Raw genomic sequence first — 21,676 nt, 5'->3', positions numbered from 1 at the left:
TTAGAGGATATGCTTCTTGTTGGATGGTTATTAGAAAAAAAAAAAACTCTTTGTAATTGTTAAAAAGAATAATACAACAAATAAAATCATGAGATAAAGCTAGTGACCATGTAACATAAGACAAATATTACCAAATACGAGAAGAGTTTGGACAAAAAAAGACAAGTACACGACGTGATTACCTTGGATCCTGAACCCCTTCTTCTGATAACCACTAGCACATCAAAACTGAAAAGCCAATCAGAAGAACATTCTAATTATAGTCATTAATTGGTCCATTACATCACCAACAAATCTTTGCTATTAAAAGAATGGTAGGCAAACATTGAGAAGCTTCAAGCCTCCAAGAACCATTCAATTAAGCTTCTGTTCTAAATGATGACAAGCGTCTACCCTCAATTTTCTTCATAACATCCTCCTAACCGTTCCAAAAAGAAATCACAAAAACTTTCTTCCACATACCATGTTAAATTAATCCTATAAATAGTGACAGGAAAGGTAATACTGCCCTTTTAAATATCCACATTCATACTAGTACCAAAGGGACTTAACTATCAACATAAAGGTACTAGAACAAGAAAATGGCTGTGAAGAAAGTGAGTTTGACAGCCCTTTTGGTCTGTGCTTTGGTTTTGATGCTTTGGGTCAACATGATTGGAGCATTATCGGATTGTGCAAAAGGGTGCATGCCCACCTGCATGCAGGTTGACGGTGCCTCGGAGAATAGTTGTTCCCAGGCCTGCAAGCAATATTGTGATCAAGTAAATGGAGATGGTGGGGGACACTTCTGAAGAAGATGGGAATTCAAACCACATCCTTTCTCCGTGGGAAAGGAAAATCATGTTCAGACCTTAATTTTAGGGTCGCGCTTGGTGCAACTTCTGGGATGTCTCCAAGAATTCCACAAAAAATTTAGGTTTATCTTTTTTTTTTTTGTCCTTTTAGAATGCTTAATCAAGATATTTGAGAATCAGCAGGGGGCCATGCTTCCTTTGTTTTGTATTCAAATGGTGTACAGCATAGAGGATCATTTTATGTTCTTCTATGATTCAATTATGCATATGAGTCCATCTATACAGAGCGACAGATCACGACATTTTTAAACGATAGACACCCTAATATCTAATTTAGACGCTTAAGTGATTTGAATATTTTAAGAAGCTCTTAATTATTTCTGTGCGGAAGCATGTTGAGCTCTAATGCTTTTCTGCACGCTGATATTGATTGAAAATAATTCAAATGGCTATTTTGCAATAATACTCGACTAATTGTAGTTTTCATCTCTTTTAGTTCAGAGTTAGGCCTACGTTCCAGTATTAAACCATCGCAAGGGGAGAAAAAACAAGTGGAAAATCACCGTCTTCCTATTGGAGTTGCAATGAGACATATCAACGAATACGAATTTAACCGAAAAAAAAAAGAAAAAAAAATCATACTCCATGAAATCCAGTCTTATAATAAGTATTAACAAAACTCAAACCTTTATAGCTAGTTCTTGTTATTAACGCTTTCAAAAATTGCAGTTTCTAAGCTAGAAGGAGATGGCTAACCCGTTCCATTCTCATGTTTATAGAGCAAGGCATTTATTCACTACTTTTTTTTTTAATGTAATCTCGAACTTTAAATTAGTAGAAAAAAAAAAAAGAATCATTTTACACGAGCAATATTTTTCACTTGTGCAATCTAACTACATCATTTATATTTGTACAAAAGAGGTAGATTGCAGAATTCGCCAAAACAAAACTACAAAGCTTCAAATACATTAAACAAAGCCCCATTCAAAAACCCTTTTTTTTTTTTTTTTTTTTTCCAATTTGTTGCTCTACGACTTGACATAAATCTATGAAACATTCAGTCGTAGAAATTGTACAAGAGTTGTTGGAGTTGTTCGAGGTAACTGTATACATTTAATTCTAGAACCAGAATGAACATATGATATCTGCAGAAAGCTTTAGACGCTCAATATTATTCTTACTTAACATATCTGTTCATATACAAAATTTCTGCCAAATCTCTTAATCTTGGAAGAAACTTCAAGTTGACCTGCTTACAGAATGTACATTATCCTTGCACCTCCGCAGTCTAGATTTCAATGGCTTAGTCACAACTTTTGGAGTTTATGCTTTGATCAACTTTAAGAAACTGTAAGTGGAATCATCAAGCCACACATGAATTTCAAGAATTCTCTTGATATTCTACTTCCATTTCATTTTTTTCTGCTCGACCAAGAACTTATGGATGGATTTCTTTTCTCAATTAATTTTTTCCCCTTCACGTTATTATGTCCGTTTATTGTTAGGCCTATTAAGACAAAACAATCGAATTGGATTTCTTTCCTCTAATCCATCAATGAAAGAAGTTTTTTAATCTATAATTTTTATTTACCCTATCATCTCCTCTCTATCCCTAAGGGAAAATGATCGGTTTCATCCTTCACATTTCATAAAAATATTCTTTTCGTCCCTCACTTTTAAAATGAAGCAATTTCGTTCTTGACATTTAAAAACTGAAATTATTACATCCCTGAATCTAAATTTCAATCTGAATCAAACCACCAATCAACCTGATTACAAATTTTGGGGGTGTAATTGGTAGATCACTTGGTTAACTCAACTTGATATTCATGTGAAATTTAATGAACCTACAAAGAAAAAATAAAAAATTATAACATTAAAAAGAAAGACTAATCTTTTCTACGTTATCATTGTATACACTGACGGCACCAAATTTTATATTTATGATACATATTTAGATTTGCAAGCGGATATACCAATGGTGCATGGAAAGATTTATAAAAAAAAAAAAAGAACTCTACTATTCCAAGACAAAGAATGGCCTTTTATGTTATAATTTTTATTTTTTTGGTTTAATAAATGTCATGTGAAAATGATGAAGTTGACCGAATGATCTATCAATTCTTTTTTCGAAATTTATTGCTAGGTTATTGGATGGTTTGATTCAAATTGAAAATTAGGTTCAGGGATGTAATAGCTTTAATTTTTAAATGTCAGGGACAAATTTGCTTCATTTTAAAAGTGAGGGACGAAAAGAATATTTTTGCGAAATGTGAGGAATGAAACAGGTCATTTTCCCCTATCCCTAATTGTCAGGTTTGGAATTCAAATTCCGAATCTGACAGTAGGAAGGACGCTTAAGCGCCCTCTCCTGATCACAGGCCAACTCGAGTGGTTTTTTTATTCTATAATTATCACCTGACCACAGGCCAAAACTCGAGTGGTGTCTTTATTCTATAATTTTGAGTCTAATTAATGATTATTGGCATCAAATATCAATCCAAACCTGGGGCAAATTAGTCTTTTCAACCCCCCATGTTGGTTATCCACGTCAGCAAACCTGTTGGCGCTGTCTCAAAAATTGGGCGGTTAGAACACGATGCACCAAAGTCCGGAACGCCACGCCCGCTGGGGTCCAACCCCTTAATCGTACGGATAAGCAACAGTGTATTCAGTGGTGCAGTGTGCACCGCAGTGCACGCTAATAAAATTACGTGCAAATATACTATCCTACGCACCTCACAGATAAAAATTCCTCAGTTTTATTGCTCAAAACCTAGATAGAGATTCACAGGTAACACTCCAGCTCTATTCTTGGCACCTCCTTCACCACAAATTTGCATTTCCAGGTTCTATACTTCATAATTACCATTTTTCTTGAATTCCCGGTTTTTCATATTATATTTCAAAATTTCAATTTCTTGGCCTTTTCTTGCTATAAAAAGTTGGTGAAGTATCAATTAGGTCAAAAACCCAGGAATTATCCCTTCCATTGAGGGTTTTTCATGTATTGATTGATAATGTATTATTGGGTGCTGATTAGATATGATGTTTAATTACATTACGTAAATTGTTGTGGTCGAGCGTTGGATGCATTGAACTTAGATGTGGTTATGGTTTTGAATATTGTGGATCGAATGGGGGTTGTGGAAATACCAAAATGGCTTGAAGAGTTGCCTTTGGCACCAGAATTCCGGCCAACAGATACTGAATTTGCAGACCCAATAGCTTATATATCAAAGATTGAGAAAAAAGCAAGTGCCTTTGGTATATGTAAAGTGATTCCACCATTGCCTAAGCCTTCAAAAAGATACGTTCTTTATAACTTGAATAAGTCACTTTCCAAGTGTCCAGAATTGGGTTCGGAGGTAAATGTCAGTTCTTCAATGAACATGAATGATGGGGCTGAAGGGAGTAATGGTTCTGAGGCTCGGGCAGTTTTTACAACTAGGCATCAGGAATTAGGTCAGAATGGGAAGAGGGTGAAGGGAGCAGCTGGGAATCAGTTGATAGGAGCTCCAAAGCAAGTATGGCAAAGTGGGGAAGTTTATACATTGGAACAGTTTGAAGCGAAGTCAAAGAATTTTGCTAAGAGTCAACTAGGGGTGGTTAAAGAGGTTTCCCCATTAGTTATAGAAGCAATGTTTTGGAAAGCTGCTTCAGAGAAGCCCATATATGTGGAGTATGCAAATGATGTGCCTGGCTCTGGATTTGGAGAACCAGAGGGATCATTTCGATATTTTAATAGGCGAAGGAGGCGGAGGCGGAAAAGGGGGACTTTCGATAGAAATAACCAAGGTAGTTCCTGTAACAATGACCATGTAACTAACTGTAGCAGTACTGTGAATTATAGTAGTGTGGATAAGGATGCACAGGCATCTAACTTGCATTCAGAGGTTTCTGGAGCATCTACATCGCTACCATCCATGTCATTGGACCAGTCTGAAAATTTTTCTGATGGAAAGTTTTCAAATGCTAGTAATGAGATGCATGGAACAGCAGGTTGGAAGCTATCAAACAGTTCTTGGAATTTGCAAGTAATTGCAAGATCTCCTGGGTCACTGACACGCTACATGCCAGATGATATACCTGGTGTTACTTCTCCAATGGTTTACATTGGAATGTTATTCAGCTGGTTTGCTTGGCATGTTGAAGATCATGAACTTCATAGCTTAAATTTCCTTCATACGGGCTCCCCAAAGACATGGTATTCAGTTCCAGGAGATTATGCATTTGATTTTGAAGAGGTCGTTCGCCTTCAAGCTTATGGGGGAAATACTGACTCTTTAGGTATGTTTGTGCTTTCAGTTTCAGATTTATATGAAGGAAAAGTGCCAAAATTGATATTCTTTTCAGTTTTATCAAATGTTTTTTGGTGCTCAGAGAAATTTGTACGAAAATGTAAACAACCACAGCTCTGGAGTGCACTTTGCATTGCTGGTAAAATATCCAGCTAAAATAGTTGCATTTTCTATGCTGTTTTTTCTCCATGAAGATGGAAGAATCACTGTCTGAAGTGCACTTACTCTATCTTGTTCTATTTGTGGACGTCTCTTGAAATATGCTTTAGTTGTCAGCCTATTTCTGGGATGAAAAATTGGAGCTGAGATAAAAATTGCATCATCTCCTTAGTTTTTTTTTTTTAAGTGATCATTCTGAGTTCTCAGAGAGAAGTTTGATTTCATGATTGGAGGTTAGAGAATGTTTTAACAAAAGCTTGGTTTTGTCAACTGCATTGGTCATGGAGTTTTTTTTGCTTCAACTGGCACCATAAAGTCTTACATTGATTCTTTAAGATTTCCTGCTTTTGTGTATTTTCCCTGTTTAAGTTCAGTTGTTTGTAAATTTTTAGATGCACTGACTCTCCTGGGTGAGAAGACTACTCTTTTTTCACCAGAAGTTATTGTTGCAGCAGGCATCCCATGTTGTAGGTGGGTTGTTTTCTCTAGAACCATGTTCAGTTTCATTTAATCTCTTTATTCCTATAAACTCTTGCATAATGAGGCTTGACAGGAACTCATACTGATTTATTGGAGTTCTGAGCTACAAGTATGATAGTGGATGATTCCAGCCACTAATAGCTAATTACTGGTCTTGTCATCTTTGCTAGGCTAGTTCAGAATCCTGGTGAGTTTGTTGTGACTTTCCCAAGGGCTTACCATGTAGGATTCAGCCACGGTAAATTTCTCTCCTTATAAGAGTATTCCTGTTCAAATTATGTATAATGTTTCTTTAGTTTATTGTTTTACTATGCATTACCAATATCCACCTTTGACAACTTAGACCAAATGTTATTCAAGCTGCAGTTCTGGGCTCTTATGCATAGTGATTTAACTGCTTGCAAACTTCCATGAGATTTACTTTTATAATCATCTGTAGACTACAATATGTTACCTTTGTCAGAAAATTGTTTTTCTAGTAGCAAGTGTATGTTAAACCTGGACATGGTCGGGGAGAGCTGCAATTTTTGCTTCTACCATATTCACACTTGTTGGCCATACTATTTTTCAGTCACCAGATCTTTGGTTGCAATGTCTGTTGCAAGTGTCTTAGATATATGTGAAACAGATATTATTGTTTTCTTTTCAATTTTCCATTTCTTTTTTTTTCCCCAGATGTAATCAGGAAGTGGTTTAGGACATTGTAGAATAATATATCCAATGGGGTTATGGACAGTGGTACTATTAGTTGTGTCAATCAATTAGCACCTAATGTTCACAGTTTGCATATTTTGAATATTTCACATGCAAAGATTGTTAGAGATTGTGGCATGAAAAATTGTGGTATAATCAGGGGTTGCAAGATGGTACACAGTGTTTAACCATTAATCTTTTCAAATATTGTTCTGTCACTATTTGTAAATTCCATAAAAATCCTTGCTGTCCTATATATTTATGGTGGCCTTTTATTCATTATTATGACAGTGTATATTCATTTCTGGTTATAGGTTTTAATTGTGGAGAAGCTGCAAACTTCAGTACTCCTAAGTGGCTTACAATAGCCAAAGAAGCCGCTGTTCGCAGAGCTGCGATGAATTACTTGCCCATGCTTTCTCATCAGCAGCTGCTATACCTGTTGACAATGTCTTTTGTATCAAGGTCAGATTTTGTCCTCTTATTTAAAATGTCCACATAACTTTCTTAATCTACTTGTAAGTTGTTCATCTTATTCAGTTTTATGGGCATTTCCAGCTTTCAGCCTTGCTTGGGGCTTGGTTGTTCAAATATTTCAACTTCCACATTTTCATTTTCTTCTGTGCATTATAGGTTCTTTTTCTTATTGCCGACAGGGATACCATATGAATTGGTAAGCGACCTGTAATCATAAGTTTGACGTAGTGGATCTATTTTGAATGACAGAGTGCCAAGATCCCTACTACCAGGAGCACGAAGCTCTCGTCTCAAAGACCGTCAAAAGGAAGAACGCGAGCTCTCGGTAAAGAAAGCATTCATAGAAGATATTTTAAAGGAAAACCATCTGCTAACTATTCTTCTTCAGAAAAATCCATCTTATCGTGTGGTACTATGGGATGTGGATTTGCTGCCAGCTTCAAGTAAGGACTCTGAATTGTGCAGTACTGTTGTAACTGATGGGACACAAACAAGAGAAGACAGTCATCTTGACAACTGCAGTAACCAAGATCTTTACACGCAGATGAGCTTGTATATGGACACTATTACTGATTTTTATGTAGATGATGCTGATGACATACAAAATGATTATCAAGTTGATTCTGGAACTTTACCCTGTGTTGCCTGTGGTATTCTTGGTTTTCCTTTTATGGCTGTGGTACAACCATCTGAGCAAGCATCGAGAGACCTGGTGCCTGAGGATCAGGCTATGACTCAACAATTAGGAGTTTGTCAACCAGCGGGTTGTAAATCCTTGGATCTTGATTTTAGGGCTGAAAGCTGTATTCCAGGTATAAGGCTCGCAAGACAACCCTATATGTGATTTTTTACATGTATGCTTCTTTGTCAAACCATGAAATTCATTTTTGTCTTATGTTTTTTCTCTTACTTTTGGAGTCATTCTTTCAGTGTCATATGTTAGTAGGTGGTTTACAGAGTAGGTTGGTAAGTTGTGATACTAAGTGAAATACTTGCCTTTATTGTCTATTGCATGTTCTGAGTATAATATGGAGTGTTTTGAATTCTCCATTCCTTTTCACCTTGATCTGATTGTGCAGCTCTTTTGCATGGTCTTATTATGACATTACCATTACAAGCACTTTGTAACAAGTTAAGTTATTTGGTATATGGCTTACTATCATGAAGCTGCCTACGTAAGTTCTCCCAGTGAATTCCAGTGTCTTTTCACATGTGGAGAACTTCTTTTAGGATTTTCATCATGGCCTGCACTTTGGTTGACTTTAGATCTTTCTGTCTTATTATTAGTTATCACGGAACATTCTGCAAAGTACATTATATTATATTATATGCTGCAAAGTACAAATTTTGAGTCCATATTTTGAGTTATACGTCCTGAATAGCTGGTTTGCTGCTACTTTCTGTTTGTAATGGCTGATTTGTGTATATGCTTTGTATTTAGCTCTCAGTTTGATGTATTAATGGGAATATATCATACTGGACAGCTTCTTGTTCAGATTTAAATCTATCAGTTTACTTCTATGCTGGTGCATTAAATTTTATCTTGCTAAGATACTGTAGATACATGAACCAAGGTGCCGAACCTTGGAACAGTCCATGCATTAGAATTGAACAACATGAAAGGTCATTAATGCTGACAGTGGGTCTTAAAATGCAACAGAGACAAGAAAGCTAGTTAAGAAGAATATTAACCATCCAGATGAAGCATCTCCTTTTGCTGAATCAAGCCCATCCACTTGTTCTCATATGGAGGAGGATGCCCTGTCTGTAGACATTAATACTTCATCATTTCCAGTGCACGTAACGGCTTCTTCAGCAGTCAAGTTTGACAGGGGGTGGAACCTTTCAACTGGCTATTTCAGACCTCAATTGTTCTGCCTGGAGCACGCAATTGAAACCGTGGAGCTATTGCGCCCCAAAGGTGGTGCAAATGTGCTTGGAATATGCCATTCAGGTAACAATAGATTGCTGAATTTCAGTTCATTATTAGATAAAAATGCATGAAGTGGATCTCTCCTGTCTTTTCAACCGTGCTAAATTTATGTTGTCACCCTAATGAAAGATTTTGCTCTTCTCCCTTCTCCACTTGATGAAGAAATGACTGGATTGTACTTCATTATCCTTCTTTTGCATGTGAATGTCGCTTATGAATTGGATAAAGTGGTCCTCGGTTTTCAATATTTGTAGACTTCCAGAAAATAAAAGCACACAGTGCAGTTGTAGCGGAGGAAATTAGCATCCCTTTTAACTACAACGAGATTCCATTAGGAAATGCATCCCAGGAAGACCTGTACCTGATTGATCATGCAATTGAAAATCAAGAAAAAGATGAAGGTGCACAAGATTGGACCTCAAAATTGAATCTCAACTTACGCCACTGTGTAAAGATGAGAAAGAACTTCCCATCCCAGAAAGTGAAGCATGCGTTGGCTTTAGGTGGGTTGTTTTCTGATGGAGTTCTTCACTTAAAGGCTTTGAAGTGGCAATCCAGGAAATCACGTTCAAAAAGGAATTCAGATCCTACAAACTTTAGTAAGCCATCTGTGAGCATCCAGACTGAGAAAGTTGAAGAACCGGTAGAAAAGTCGGGAAGCAGAATGAGTAGGAAACTAGGTCAAGTAATGATCCAATATTATAGGAAAAGATACAAGTCGAAGCCTCGTGGTTCTGAGGGAGCCATTAAGGCCTTGGTGGTTTCTGAGAAACATCCTTCTGATGAAATTTCTGGTGCTGACAGTGGAAATTGCAAGGAAAAGGAGAGAGACATGTCTATGAATACTCATGTTAGAGTTGAAGGGCCAACTTGTTTGGCCTACAGTAGGAAGTCTAAGTTGCGGAATGAAGGTCAAAAAGTTGTATCAGGTGGAGGTCTGAATGAAAATCCTTCTCCATCGAAACTTGTAGATTCTTCTATTGCTACTAACCCAGTGGCTGGGAATATAAATGTTCATACTGGAAGTGGTATGTCAGACGAACTTGTCGAGCTGAATAAAAACTACAATTTACTTTTGAAGGACTCCCACAAATTGTCCATGATCAATGTTGCCGAGGAAACTGACGAAAACCATGACTCAGTAAATTCTGAAAATTCTGCAGGTTCACTTGGCATTTCTGTTTATGATACTGAAAGTTCTGAAGTGATGAGGGAGGATGAAATTGTCTGTCAAATCAACATGGCAAAGAGGACATGTGATGTCGTAACAACAAATGAATCTGAAAGGAAGTATCACAGAAAGGCTGATGGGGATGTTCTCATGAAAGAGGCCTCTGAACCTGCCCCGTCATGTCCTCATGCTGATGAATCTTCTGGGGAAAGGTGCAATCAACAAGTTGAGACAACAGTTCTAGATAAATGTCAAATGAGCAGTGGCGAAATGGAGAAAGAAATCTCCTCAATGAAGGGAGCTGATCGGGAAAGAGCTGTTTCAAGTGATGTTCTGACATCGAATACATCTAACCCTTCCTTGACGGAAGAACTTGAAGCACCTCGAGAGATGCCTGCTGATGATCAACAGCAACGTGACAATCAGAGTTGCACCTTATTTGAGAACAAGGAGGTGGATGATGCAATTTCTACCCTAGAACAATTCCAACATACTGAAAAAATGAGAAGCAAAAGAAAAAGAGAAGTGGATATCCAAAATGAAGATCAACCAAATTTTGGCAGCTTCAGTAGAAGTCCTTGTGAAGGTCTAAGGCCAAGGACCAAAAGAGATGCTGCAGGAGACACGACTGGTGCCGAAAAGCCCTTTGAGGATTTAAGCAAAGGAAGGAAGGTGAACAAGCATTTAAATGGTTCGGATCTGCACAAGCACAAGAGAGAGCAAAAGAGATGCTCTCACAAGTGCAGCATAGAAGGCTGCCGAATGAGCTTCCAGACCAAGGCAGAGCTAGTCCTACACATGCGTGATCGCTGTCCAGTACAAGGGTGTGGGAAAAGGTTCAGCTCCCACAAATATGCAACATCTCACCAGCGGGTTCATGATGATGATAGGCCACTAAAATGTCCGTGGAAGGGGTGCAGAATGACATTTAAGTGGGCTTGGGCAAGGACTGAACACATACGAGTCCACACCGGGGAGAGACCATACAAGTGCAAGGTTGATGGGTGTGGCCTTAGTTTCAGGTTTGTATCAGACTTCAGTCGGCATAGACGGAAAACTGGCCATTATGTCAACTAACCAAATAGGTTAGTTTTTGTAACATATCAGATCGGGGTTGGTGGATTCTTGGGGTCAAAAAATAGACCTCAAGAAGCATGTAAAACGGGAATGCTCTGGTCATTCGGCTTTTTGGAGTAGGGTGGGGTAGACTCTTTGAAATGTACATTGCTTTAGCTTAGAATGATTGCTCTGGTAGTGATATTCGTCTCGTCTCAAAAAAAGAAGCATAGATTTGATATTTCATGGATGGTGGATGCATGTTCTTGCTTATTTTATTTCATGTCACCTGTCTTTTGTTTTGTGCACTGGTTTTAGTCGCACATGGAAACTATATGGCTCCAAATTAAAGTAGGCTCGTCTCGACTAATCATTAATGATCGATCATTTTTTTGGATGCTTTAGTGAATGTCCAGAATGTTTCTGCTTAGTCAAGTTCTTCCTTGGCCAACTAAACGGTCCCTGTTGTCTTCCAGTAAAAGCTGCTGAGTGGGGACTTTGACTTCCATGCCAGTGATGATGGGAAATCCACGGCAACATACCAACCATGGTTTGCCATATCAGCCGGTACCGAAATGTATCGGCCGAATCATAACTGGAACGGAAGGGACTCGAATCGCGGATATGATTCGTTCTGACTCAGTTGATATTGATTGATTCGAATCTGTGATGCATGATATCGACAGATATATTCGAGTTAACTCGGAGTCGACTCCGATATTTTTTTAAATTATGTCTTTTTCAGTATTTTTTAATTTTAGTAATTTTTTTAAAATTTTTGAAAACTTTAATGTGTTATAATGTTTGTATCACACGATATTCAATCGATATGCCGTGACAGATGTGAAATAATGGAGACGATGACTCGCGATGGGGAACCATGATGCCAACCCACCCGTCATCCGAACTGACAAGGGATAAGCGCGCATATTTTTAACACCAACTTTGTACCTCGTAGGAGGTGTTCCGAGCAGCCACTAGTGTATCAGGATTTGATCTTAGCAGCAGCTTATAAACACAATAGCCACGTGTGATCTCCCGATTTGGGAGCAAGAATTGATTGAAAAAACAGATGAACCATGAGAGGAAGGCTTGTCCTTGTTGGCCGACAGAAAATTATATAATTGAGTGTAGAACGATAAATTGCTGCATGGATACTGCATAATGTCAAAAGTTGTGCTTACATGTCTGAGGAAGAAGAATCCCAATCATGTTCGCAGCTTCTTTAAACTCTCTAGTCTCTTACATGTTAGGCTGGTGTTATTCAAAAGAAAAAAATGCACTTTTCATCCTCAAAGGTTGGGTAGATAACCAATTTCGCCCTCAAAGTTACTGGCTTTGATGACTCATCTTCAAGAATCAGCGAACATTTTAGTTAACAAAAAGAATAAAGAAGATGAAGAAGCCAATTTGCTTTTTGGCATCGGACCAAAGCAGGAGTACGCCCTTTCCCTCCTCCTTTTCAACGAAATGCAACTACTAAACGTCAACAAATCTGCAACTTTGACGTCTCTATTCTCGTCCGCAATTCTTACGCAACAGACCAACATTTTTCTACACCTTTTAACCAAACCATTACGAAGAACCAATTCCTGATCCACAAAATGCAACCATCAATTTCTTTCTGTGTTTTTTGAACTTTTGCTTAGATTTTGAGGGAAAGTAACCAAACCATTATTGAGTTTGAAATTCTGAAACTAATGATGTAGCACAAGAAATCCAGTCGTTGTCTCCACTTTGTGGGGATTATTAGCAAAGGTTAGGATTACTTTTTAATCTTCCAAGCTCAAAGGCCTAAACACTGGATTGATTATGTGCTAACCCACTGCGTGTTAAACGACTAAATAAATATAGACCAGACAACGACGACTTTGACTGTTAGTTAGTAGTGTGTGGCAATTCTTTCCAGGAACTACTGAATATAGACGAGACAACAATTATATGACTTTGTTTGAGGTGATTTAATTTACTTTACTTAAAACAAAATACATCTTGGTTTGATTTAAAAGGGTTCAACATTCCAAAACTTCATACTCACCTGTCAAAACAGTCCATTCAATGCTGCTGCTCTGCCAAATGCTAATGGAGTACGTAGCAGTAAAGTTCAGATGTGGCTGCTCTCAAAACTTGAATCATATCTCTTCGAAAGGTCTGGCTGCTGCAACGAAGTTTGAATGCAACCAGGAGTGACAATTTTCGACACGACCTGAAAATACGACACGAATCTAATACGAAATTAATGGGTTTGGATTGAGGTTTCGGGAATTCGGGTCAGAATTGGGTTGAACCCGATGAACCCGAAAAGAAAACAGGTTGATTTCGGGTCAACCTGTGGTGACCTGATATGACCCGTTTACGAATTAAAAATAATTTAATAAACATAAAAATAATTTTATCTAACTAAACTAAGTTATTCTTTTTTTCAAAGGTATTAATTACTTAATTCTAAATGAATTTATTTAATTTGTGTGAAGTTGAAATTATTATATTTTGATAAATAATATATTATATTATTTTTTACTTTTATACTGTTTTAATTTATTTTATATTTTGTTTGGAATAAAACACTTTTACGGTGTTTGATTTATTTTAGATTTGGTTTGAAATTATTTATTTAAATTTTTATTACTTGATTATGTAATTAGTTTTGTGAGAAATTAATTTTATTAGAAATTAGAGTGATAAATTAATAAATTAAAATTAAGTTTCGGGTCATTTCGGGTCGACCCGTCAACCTAAAATTTTCGAGTTCAGATCAGTATACCTGACCCGTCACGAATTGGCGGATCGGATTCGGGTTAACAGATTTTTTGACGGGTCGGATCAGCCTGATTTGGACCCGAATTGCCACCCCTAAATGCAACAGATTAGTCCTACTTGTTTTCTTCATTCCGAGCTTGAAATTGGAAGCAAGTTGATTTGGTTGTATTATTACTAGTAATGTATAAAATGCTCCAATCCAATCGTGCAAAAACTTTGGAAGGGCATTAGGTGATTGTTTAAAGTCTAAAGGCCAACTTCCCAACCACGCTTCTTTAATCTGATTTATTTTACCACCACCTCCAAACAAACAAAAAGAAAAAAAAAAAAAAAAAAGGCATGGCAGCAGCAGCTCCGCAGCCGCCATTCCTGGCCACAATACCCGAAAATACGGTCCATTGTATGCCCGCATCCGTTTAGCCACCATTTTAGACGTCCCCCACATCCATAAGCTCATCCACCAGCTCGCATCCTTCGAACGCCTCGCCCACCAGTGCACCGCCACCGAAGCCTCTCTCGCCGCCACTCTCTTCCCTTCCCCGAACCCACCTCCGCCCTTCACTTCCTTCAACGTTTTCATCCTCGAAGTCTCCCCTGACCACTTCCCACCACCTGCTCCTCAGGAGGACACGACTAACTCTTCCCCGTTGCTCAAAACTTTGCATCTGGACCTCCCGATTGAAGACTCGGAGAAGGAAATTTTCCGGTCCGAAATCGGAGGCGACGTCGTCGTGGCAGGATTCGTGCTGTTCTTCCCAAAGTACTCGACGTATCTGGCGAAACCCGGGTTTCACATAGAGGATTTGTTCGTGAGGGAGCCTTATAGGAAGCATGGATTCGGGAAAATGCTGATAACGGCGGTGGCGGGGCAGGCGGTGAAGATGGGTTACGGGATGGTTGAATGGGTGGTGCTGGATTGGAATGCGAATGCTATTCAATTTTACGAGCGAATCGGCACAAAAGTTTATCAGGACAAGAGGATTTGTAGGTTGACTGGAGAGGACCTTGACGTCGAGGGGTCTGCCAAATGAGTCCATTTCATTTTGTTTCTAACCAGGAGTCATATGGGATGGCATTGGCAGCATGAAGCTCCGTCGTCTCCTATGAAACAAATAATAATAATGTTTGTCGTTAGTTACTTTCATTGAGGATTTTGATATCCTGTTACAGTGAAGAAGAAGAAGCAGCCAATTTGCCTTGTACAAGATCAAATTAGGCCATTTCAGCAGCCTGATGGGGGGAGATCTTTCTTCTGATCATCCCTAACCACATTAATATTATTACTAGTAGGAAGAAGAGTTAAAAAAAAAAAAAGCTTCTTTTTGGTAATTCTAGAGAAGCTTGGCCGCCATAAACCGCTATTTATGTAATCTCTTCAAAGACGTTATCGAATTGCAGTGATGTTTTTGTTCCTTCCTATTAAATAATCATCCATTGCTTAATTAATGGTATTTCTGGATTGCCAACACTAATCATGTTTCGGAGACAAACAGAAGAGAGCTCACATCGATAAAAGAGAGGAGCACTAACAAGCTTTTGAGGTTAAAGCCTTGAAGGGGAGAGAAATGCAGCAACTGAGAGCTTTTGGGGTGCTGCTGCTGCTGCTGCCTTGCGCTTGGTACAATTGTCAATCAGCACTATCTATGAAATTCAAGAATCTTAACGCGGACGGCAATAATCTTCCTACAATATTAGAGAGGAGACAGCAAATCACATCAGATAAATTCCGAAAGACAGATCAGACATCTCCCGACTCTTCTAGTTCCATCTCCCAATTATCGCATGCTACTATAAAGATTGTTATTAATTCCTTCCTACACAACACACAGTACACCCATCCATCTTCTTTATTCCATGGAAATTGATGTTTATCCTGGCAGGGCTTTCCCCATCTTCTAATCCAGCTGGACCTTTCTTCATACAAAATGCTTGCTTGCTAATGCTGACTAACTAGTATGTATAGTACAGGTTTTTGTTTTACCAGACATGGGCAGTAATGCACATAAAAAACCATCGGAAAAACTTCCGAGATTGAAAAAGGGGAATTGCATTTTAATTAAACCTTTTTTTCAGATATCAGAAACATAAAAGTCGTCATCATCATCATTGATCATACTCGTACAAACCCGAAACGGGAGAAACAAACAGCGCAAAACAAAAGGAGAAAACTAATAAAATTCCAAAAGATGGATTGGAAACATGGGATAATTTATCAACAAAAAGATTAGATGTTAAGATGAGCAAAAGCCTCGAGGGCATCTCCGGTCAATCTACAAACCCTCCAGTCCGGCAGGACTTTTGCACCCATTTGCTCGTAAAACTGAATCGCATTCACATTCCAATCCAGCACCACCCACTCCACCCTCCCGTATCCCATCTTAGCCGCCTGCGCCGCCACAGCCGTAAATAGCATTCGTCCGAACCCTTTCTTCCGATATGGCTCCCTCACGAACAAATCCTCAATATAGAACCCGGGTTTCGCCAGAAACGTCGAATAGTTGGGGAAAAACAGCACAAACCCCGCCACAACGACGTCGCCTCCGATTTCGGACCGGAAAATTTCCTTCTCAGAGTCCTCAATGGGGAGGTCCAGATGGAAAGTTTTGAGAATAGGGGAAAAATTAGAGGGGTCCTGAGGAGTGGGTGGAAAGGGGTCAGGGGAGACTTCAAGGATGAAAACGGTGAAGGAAGTGAAGGGTGGAGGTGGGCTTGGGGAAGGGAAGAGAGTGGAGGCGAGAGAGGCTTCGGTGGCGGCGAATTGATCGGTCAGGCGCTCGTAGGTGGCCATTTGGTGGATGAGCTTGTGGAGTTGGGGGACATCGAAAATGGTGCCTAACCGGATGCGGGCAAAGAGTGGGTGGCGGGGCGGGGCGGTTTCTGGAACGGTGGTCTCGGGAATGGCAGCAGGGGAGGGAGGCGGTGGCGGTGCAGCCGCTGCCATTTCTTTCTTTTTACTAGTATTTACTTTTTCGAGTTCAGAGAAAATGGAAGAGTCACGCCTGTGTTGTGCGGTTTTTCGTGGGTTTGTAGATACTTACTTTGAGGGGTTTTTGCAGGCTTATATGTAAAGTTTGAGAACTTGAAATTGCTATTTTATTCCTTAAAAAAAAAAAAAATTTCCTATTTTATTCCCCTGGGGACATTTTTGGATTTTCATTCATCTCCTTATGTCCAGTCTCGAGTTCACTAATTATCGAATCAAGAACCAACTCTTATAGCGAATTAAGATCAAATTATCAAATAATTTGATTCATCTATGAATTCTGTCGAGATATATGATGATGTCTGTTGTTGATAGTCTGAATATATGACATCCATTGATAATCTTATTAAATTGAGATCAATTCGAATATCGAATAGTTTAATTTATTTTTCAATCCTATCGATATATATATATATAACTATATATGTATATGGTGTCTATCATAGTTAGTGTTTGCTAAGATAAATTTAGATTTAGTTAAAGAGTGCTGTACAAGAATCGCCTTTAATTTTAAACCATTTGGAAATTCGAAAAAGCAACTCTGTCCCGTATCTTCACCATGAAACTTTCTTCTCCAAAAATACTACTATCAATCAAATATTCCTACAAACCAGGCATTGGCCAGGTCTAACAATGTGGATTTAGCTTAGACCCTTTAACAGGGTATTGGCAGATTTTATTCAAGCAAAATATGTATAGGCAGGTTTCTGATGCAAAAGAAACTCGGTAGCTGAAAAAAAAAGGCCCTACTCCTACGATACTGCTGCAGTCTCTCCTACCCAGAACCAGACGACATAAATGTCGCTTAGGGGGCTGTATACCATCCACTCTTTTCCAGAGTTTTTTTTCTTTTTTCTAACGTCACTACACTTCTATTTCCCCCCAAGTCAGTGAGCTTTAAGTTCTCCACAGACATATTATAGTAGTAAGATTTAGCTCTGCTCTTTCTGAGAAAGAACAACCATTTCCTTGTAAGAGAAATGGAGCAAACCTAAATTCCCCGTGTGGTGAATCTTTTTAAAGTAGTGCGTCCAAACGAAATGAAGGAAACAAAACCTTCTGCAGCAACTTCACAGGACCCATAACAAGAACTTGTTGCTATTTTACAAGTTACACATATATACCTCACTTGCCTCGTGGGGTGAATCTTCTTAGTTAAGTGAAACAAAATGGTAAGGACACACGGACATTTCAAAAAAATAGACAAAAAATAAAATGGAGCATGGAAAATAGAAAATGAAACAATAAGATGATCCTCGAAGCAGTGTAATAAATTCTGCCAAAACAGATGATAGCAACTCTCACTTTTTCATCAAACTGATACATTCCCCGGCTATTGTACAGGAAAATACCATTGGTAAGACAATCGAAAAGCCACCTGCAAACGATTACAGAGGAGGATTAGAGCCCTCTCTTACTGAAGGTGACCTGGACCCTGTGCTATCTCTGCCAAACCTTGACATACTCCTCCCACTTTTAGGAGTGCCCATGCCTGGACTTGAACCCCGATAACTTGCTCGGAGGGATTCATCAACAGCATGAGAAGATTTTGCAATTGCGTTTCGCACAAATTTTTGAGCAGCAGGAGAGAGAGTTCGTGCACTGGGACTAGCACTTCCCCCTCTAACTGGTGAGGGCAGTGGTGGTTTCTGAAACATTTTTGACCTCTCCCTCAACTTACGGGCAGCCTCCCTAGACAAAGAGTGAGCCTTAACATCCCTTGAAGGTGCCATTGGGATCTTAAACTGTGGCCCATCTCCACTACCACCAATATCAATAGGCGTATCCTCTGACTCCAACCTCAATGGCGTACCTTCAATTTCACCCCATGTTATAAATGGCGACTCATCCACACCTGGAGCAGGCGATGGAGTCTTAACGAAACTGTAACCATTCTCTGCCCTCTTCCCCGACTCAACATAAAATGGATTGGGTGTCTTCCTCAAATCTTCCAAATCATACTTCTTCACCTTATCGCCATCCCTAACAGACAGAGGAAATGGCGTGGCCCCAGCAACCGGGGTATAAAGCACCTCAACCGCATCATCTTCTTTCTTATAATTGACCACTTTACCCCGGAACCTCGTGTTAGTCCTGTTAATCTCCTTGGTCAATCCCTTGAGCCTCTCAGCCATCTCCTCCTCCGTCAACGGCGCTTCACCCCTATCCGCTGGATGATACATCAACAAATTCTTGGCAGTGTACTTCCACCCTTCCAACGTAGCCACAGGCTGATCAGACGTTCCAAACCCATCCGTTGCAACACGCTCCCTCTTCGCACCCTCAATCAACTTCACATCCCCTTCCTTTTCGCCTTCCAACAAGAACCCAAACCTCTCCTTCCTCTTCCTATTTACTTTCTCCATAATCTTGGAAAAACTCTCGTTATCCTCACTCGTATACCTCCTGAAGAACTCATCTAACGTCAACGAAGAATCCATCTCGCCTTCCCCATCACTCCCATCACCCAAACGTTCGCCAATCGTGGTCCTATCGCTCCCTACCCCGGGACCAGGGGTGGTTCTATGCTCGTTGAACTTTCCAGCACTATTTTCATCAAAACCAAAAGGGGTAAAACTAGAATTTCTGAAAAAAGTGGAACCAGGGGTTAGGGTTTGGGTCCGTGATTTAGTACTAGTACCTGGATCAATCGAGGATTCCCCGGCGCTGCCGCGGCGGCGTTCGAGGATTTTCAACTGGGCATCTCGGATTAGAACCGGGTCGCCGGAGCGGACGGCTTCGAGCCAATCGAGACGGTCCCGGAGCTTGGGGATATCGGGGAAAAAATCGCGTTCGATGATTTTCTCAATGGCGGCGACGTAGGAATCTTCATCGAGAACTTTTGGTCGCTTTGGCTGCCTGATTGAAGGAGCAGAAGTAGGAGCTGTAGTAGTTGTGGCAGTGCTATTATCACTGACGGAACTGGGGGTTTCCGGTGCCGGTGATGGGGAAGGGAGGTGGCGAGGGGAGTGGCCGGGCGATAAAAGCATGGTGGTGGCGGAATGGAATTGGTAGAGACAGTGAGGGAATTAGGGATTTGGTGGGAATTGGGGAAATTGTATTAACTGCAGAATTGAAAGGATTTGAGCCCCAGGATTGCGAGTTTCCAACCCAACCGACTTCCAAGTTCCAAGTGGTGGGTTGGGGCTCGTAGTCGTGGCAACTGCCAAGCCCTGCTTTACGACGGCGTCTTACAGCTTGAATGACCTGTATTTTTCTATTTCTTCTTCTTTTAAAAAAAAAAAATTAGTGGTAAAAATGATACTCCCTCCGTCTCATTTTGATAGTTTCATTTTTTTTTCACACAATTTAAGAAAAAGTAATTAATTTTGTTGGAAAAGTAAATTTAAATTGCTATTTTTCTAAAATACCCTCACATTAAATATGGTATAACTTTATGGGAACTTGAATTGATGGTAAAAAAACAAGGGAAAAGAGTCCCAATGGCCCTCTAACTCTTACTCAGGTAAAGTTTTGGCCCTCCAACAATTAAAGAAATGGTTTTGGCTCTCGATCTAACAAAATAGCATATTTGTGACTCTTCTGTCAAATCCAGCAGTTAACTATGACGGGAAGCTTCATCTCTTGAGATGCGCGCACAAATATAAAGGGCACTATAGTCTCTTGGCCAAGACAGAGTAAAAACAGTTTCACCAACCATTTTCCCTCCAACAATTTCACCTCCTTTGCTGTAAAACCCTAGTGCGACTTAAATCAGAGTGTTCAATTCGGACGCTGCAGCGAAAGTGGTAATTCGGACGCTACGAAGAATGGAATGGAATGGAAAATAATAACAGCAGGGGAAGAAACAGAGAAATGATTAGGCAAAGCAAATGTATAGAGAGAGCTCTGTAGTCGTAATGAAAGGAGTCGTCAGTCGAGAGGAGGGTGAGAGCGTGAAAATCATCGAACATCTTGGACCTCTCCTCGACGATACAAGAAAATCCCCTGCTCAGCACCCACCCCATTCCCAATCACTGCTTCAATTTCCACGTCCACATCTTCATTTTCTGATTTTTCCCCGCAATTGGCAACGCGGGCCCCATCTTCATCAATCAACAACATTTCTGTGTCACACAACTTTCTTTTCATTTCCCAGTTCCTAAAATCCTACCAGCATAGACTGGCAGAATTGAACCGCTACTTGTTTGTTGTTTCTTTCCTTTCCCCTCTCAAAAGCAAGTCTGCCTCTCCAGCACTGCACTGCTAGTAGAGCACTCAGTCCCGTAGCTTCATTTTCCATTCATAGAATAGAAGAGACCTCAAGAAGAAAGTTCGTGTGAATGGCGTCCGTAGCAGCACCGCACACTTTCCGTGGTGTTTCCCCAACCTCATCATCCTCCACCACTCGACCCTCCTCCCTAAATGTCCCTACCACCCGCTTCCTCCCCAACACTTCCCGTCGCCGCCTAGGCTTCGCTGCTGTCGCCGCTGACCCAATTTTTACCCACCATGTTGCCACCATGCTCCGATCCCTCAAAGCCTCTGCCATGCCTATAAGAGGCGTTGCCACCAAGGTACTGTAAACAAGGTACGGATCAAAGTAGTCATCCTTCCTCCTTATTCGCCACTCCATTTCTGCCTTTACAACCCCTCCCACGCCGGCAATTACCACTTTCGCTGCAGCATCCGAATTGAACACTCTGATTTAAGTCGCACTAGGGTTTTACAGCAAAGGGGGTGAAATTATTGGAGGGAAAATGGTTGGTGAAACTGTTTTTACTCTGTTTTGGCCAAGAGACTATAGTGCCCTTCATATTTGTACGTGCATCTCACGAGATGAAATTTCCCGTCATAGTTAACTGCTGAATTTAACAGAAAGGCCACGAATATGCCATTTTGTTAGATCGAGGGCCAAAACCGTTTCTT

General features: G+C 39.9%; 3 protein-coding genes and 1 pseudogene across 3 annotated transcripts; 2 read left to right on the top strand and 2 right to left on the bottom strand.

Moving 5' to 3' along the window:
- The first annotated feature begins 3,572 nt into the window (after positions 1–3,572).
- LOC113725799 (lysine-specific demethylase ELF6) lies at positions 3,573–11,314 on the top strand. Its single transcript, XM_027249161.2, has 7 exons — positions 3,573–5,084; positions 5,647–5,725; positions 5,905–5,972; positions 6,742–6,892; positions 7,154–7,716; positions 8,565–8,858; positions 9,092–11,314. Exons 1-7 carry the CDS (start codon positions 3,908–3,910, stop codon positions 11,083–11,085), a joined length of 4,326 nt encoding a protein of 1,441 aa, XP_027104962.2. The 5' UTR covers positions 3,573–3,907; the 3' UTR covers positions 11,086–11,314.
- A 2,749-nt stretch (positions 11,315–14,063) lies between these two features.
- LOC113725798 (GCN5-related N-acetyltransferase 8-like) lies at positions 14,064–15,237 on the top strand (annotated as a pseudogene).
- Positions 15,238–15,855: 618 nt separating this feature from the next.
- LOC113725797 (GCN5-related N-acetyltransferase 8-like) lies at positions 15,856–16,876 on the bottom strand. Its single transcript, XM_027249159.2, has one exon. The coding sequence runs from the start codon at positions 16,763–16,765 to the stop codon at positions 16,049–16,051; it is 717 nt and encodes a 238-aa protein (XP_027104960.2). The 5' UTR covers positions 16,766–16,876; the 3' UTR covers positions 15,856–16,048.
- Positions 16,877–18,044: 1,168 nt separating this feature from the next.
- Positions 18,045–19,940, bottom strand: LOC113725796 (uncharacterized). The gene has a single exon (XM_027249157.2). The coding sequence runs from the start codon at positions 19,795–19,797 to the stop codon at positions 18,196–18,198; it is 1,602 nt and encodes a 533-aa protein (XP_027104958.2). The 5' UTR covers positions 19,798–19,940; the 3' UTR covers positions 18,045–18,195.
- Between the last annotated feature and the right edge of the window lie 1,736 nt (positions 19,941–21,676).

The sequence above is a fragment of the Coffea arabica genome, chromosome 2c, assembly GCF_036785885.1.
Source record: "Coffea arabica cultivar ET-39 chromosome 2c, Coffea Arabica ET-39 HiFi, whole genome shotgun sequence".
Lineage (NCBI taxonomy): Eukaryota > Viridiplantae > Streptophyta > Magnoliopsida > Gentianales > Rubiaceae > Coffea > Coffea arabica.
The sequence above is the reverse complement of the archived record's forward strand: the minus strand, read 5'-3'. Positions and strand labels throughout refer to the sequence as shown.

Bases quoted from the DNA above. Each gene is read 5' to 3' on its own strand.
- LOC113725796 (XM_027249157.2), bottom strand. From the start codon at position 19,797: ATGCTTTTATCGCCCGGCCACTCCCCTCGCCACCTCCCTTCCCCATCA.
- LOC113725797 (XM_027249159.2), bottom strand. From the start codon at position 16,765: ATGGCAGCGGCTGCACCGCCACCGCCTCCCTCCCCTGCTGCCATTCCC.
- LOC113725799 (XM_027249161.2), top strand. From the start codon at position 3,908: ATGGTTTTGAATATTGTGGATCGAATGGGGGTTGTGGAAATACCAAAA. The intron at 7,717-8,564 runs GTATAAGGCTCG...AAAATGCAACAG, and splicing joins GGCTGAAAGCTGTATTCCAG to AGACAAGAAAGCTAGTTAAG. The intron at 8,859-9,091 runs GTAACAATAGAT...CAATATTTGTAG, and splicing joins GCTTGGAATATGCCATTCAG to ACTTCCAGAAAATAAAAGCA.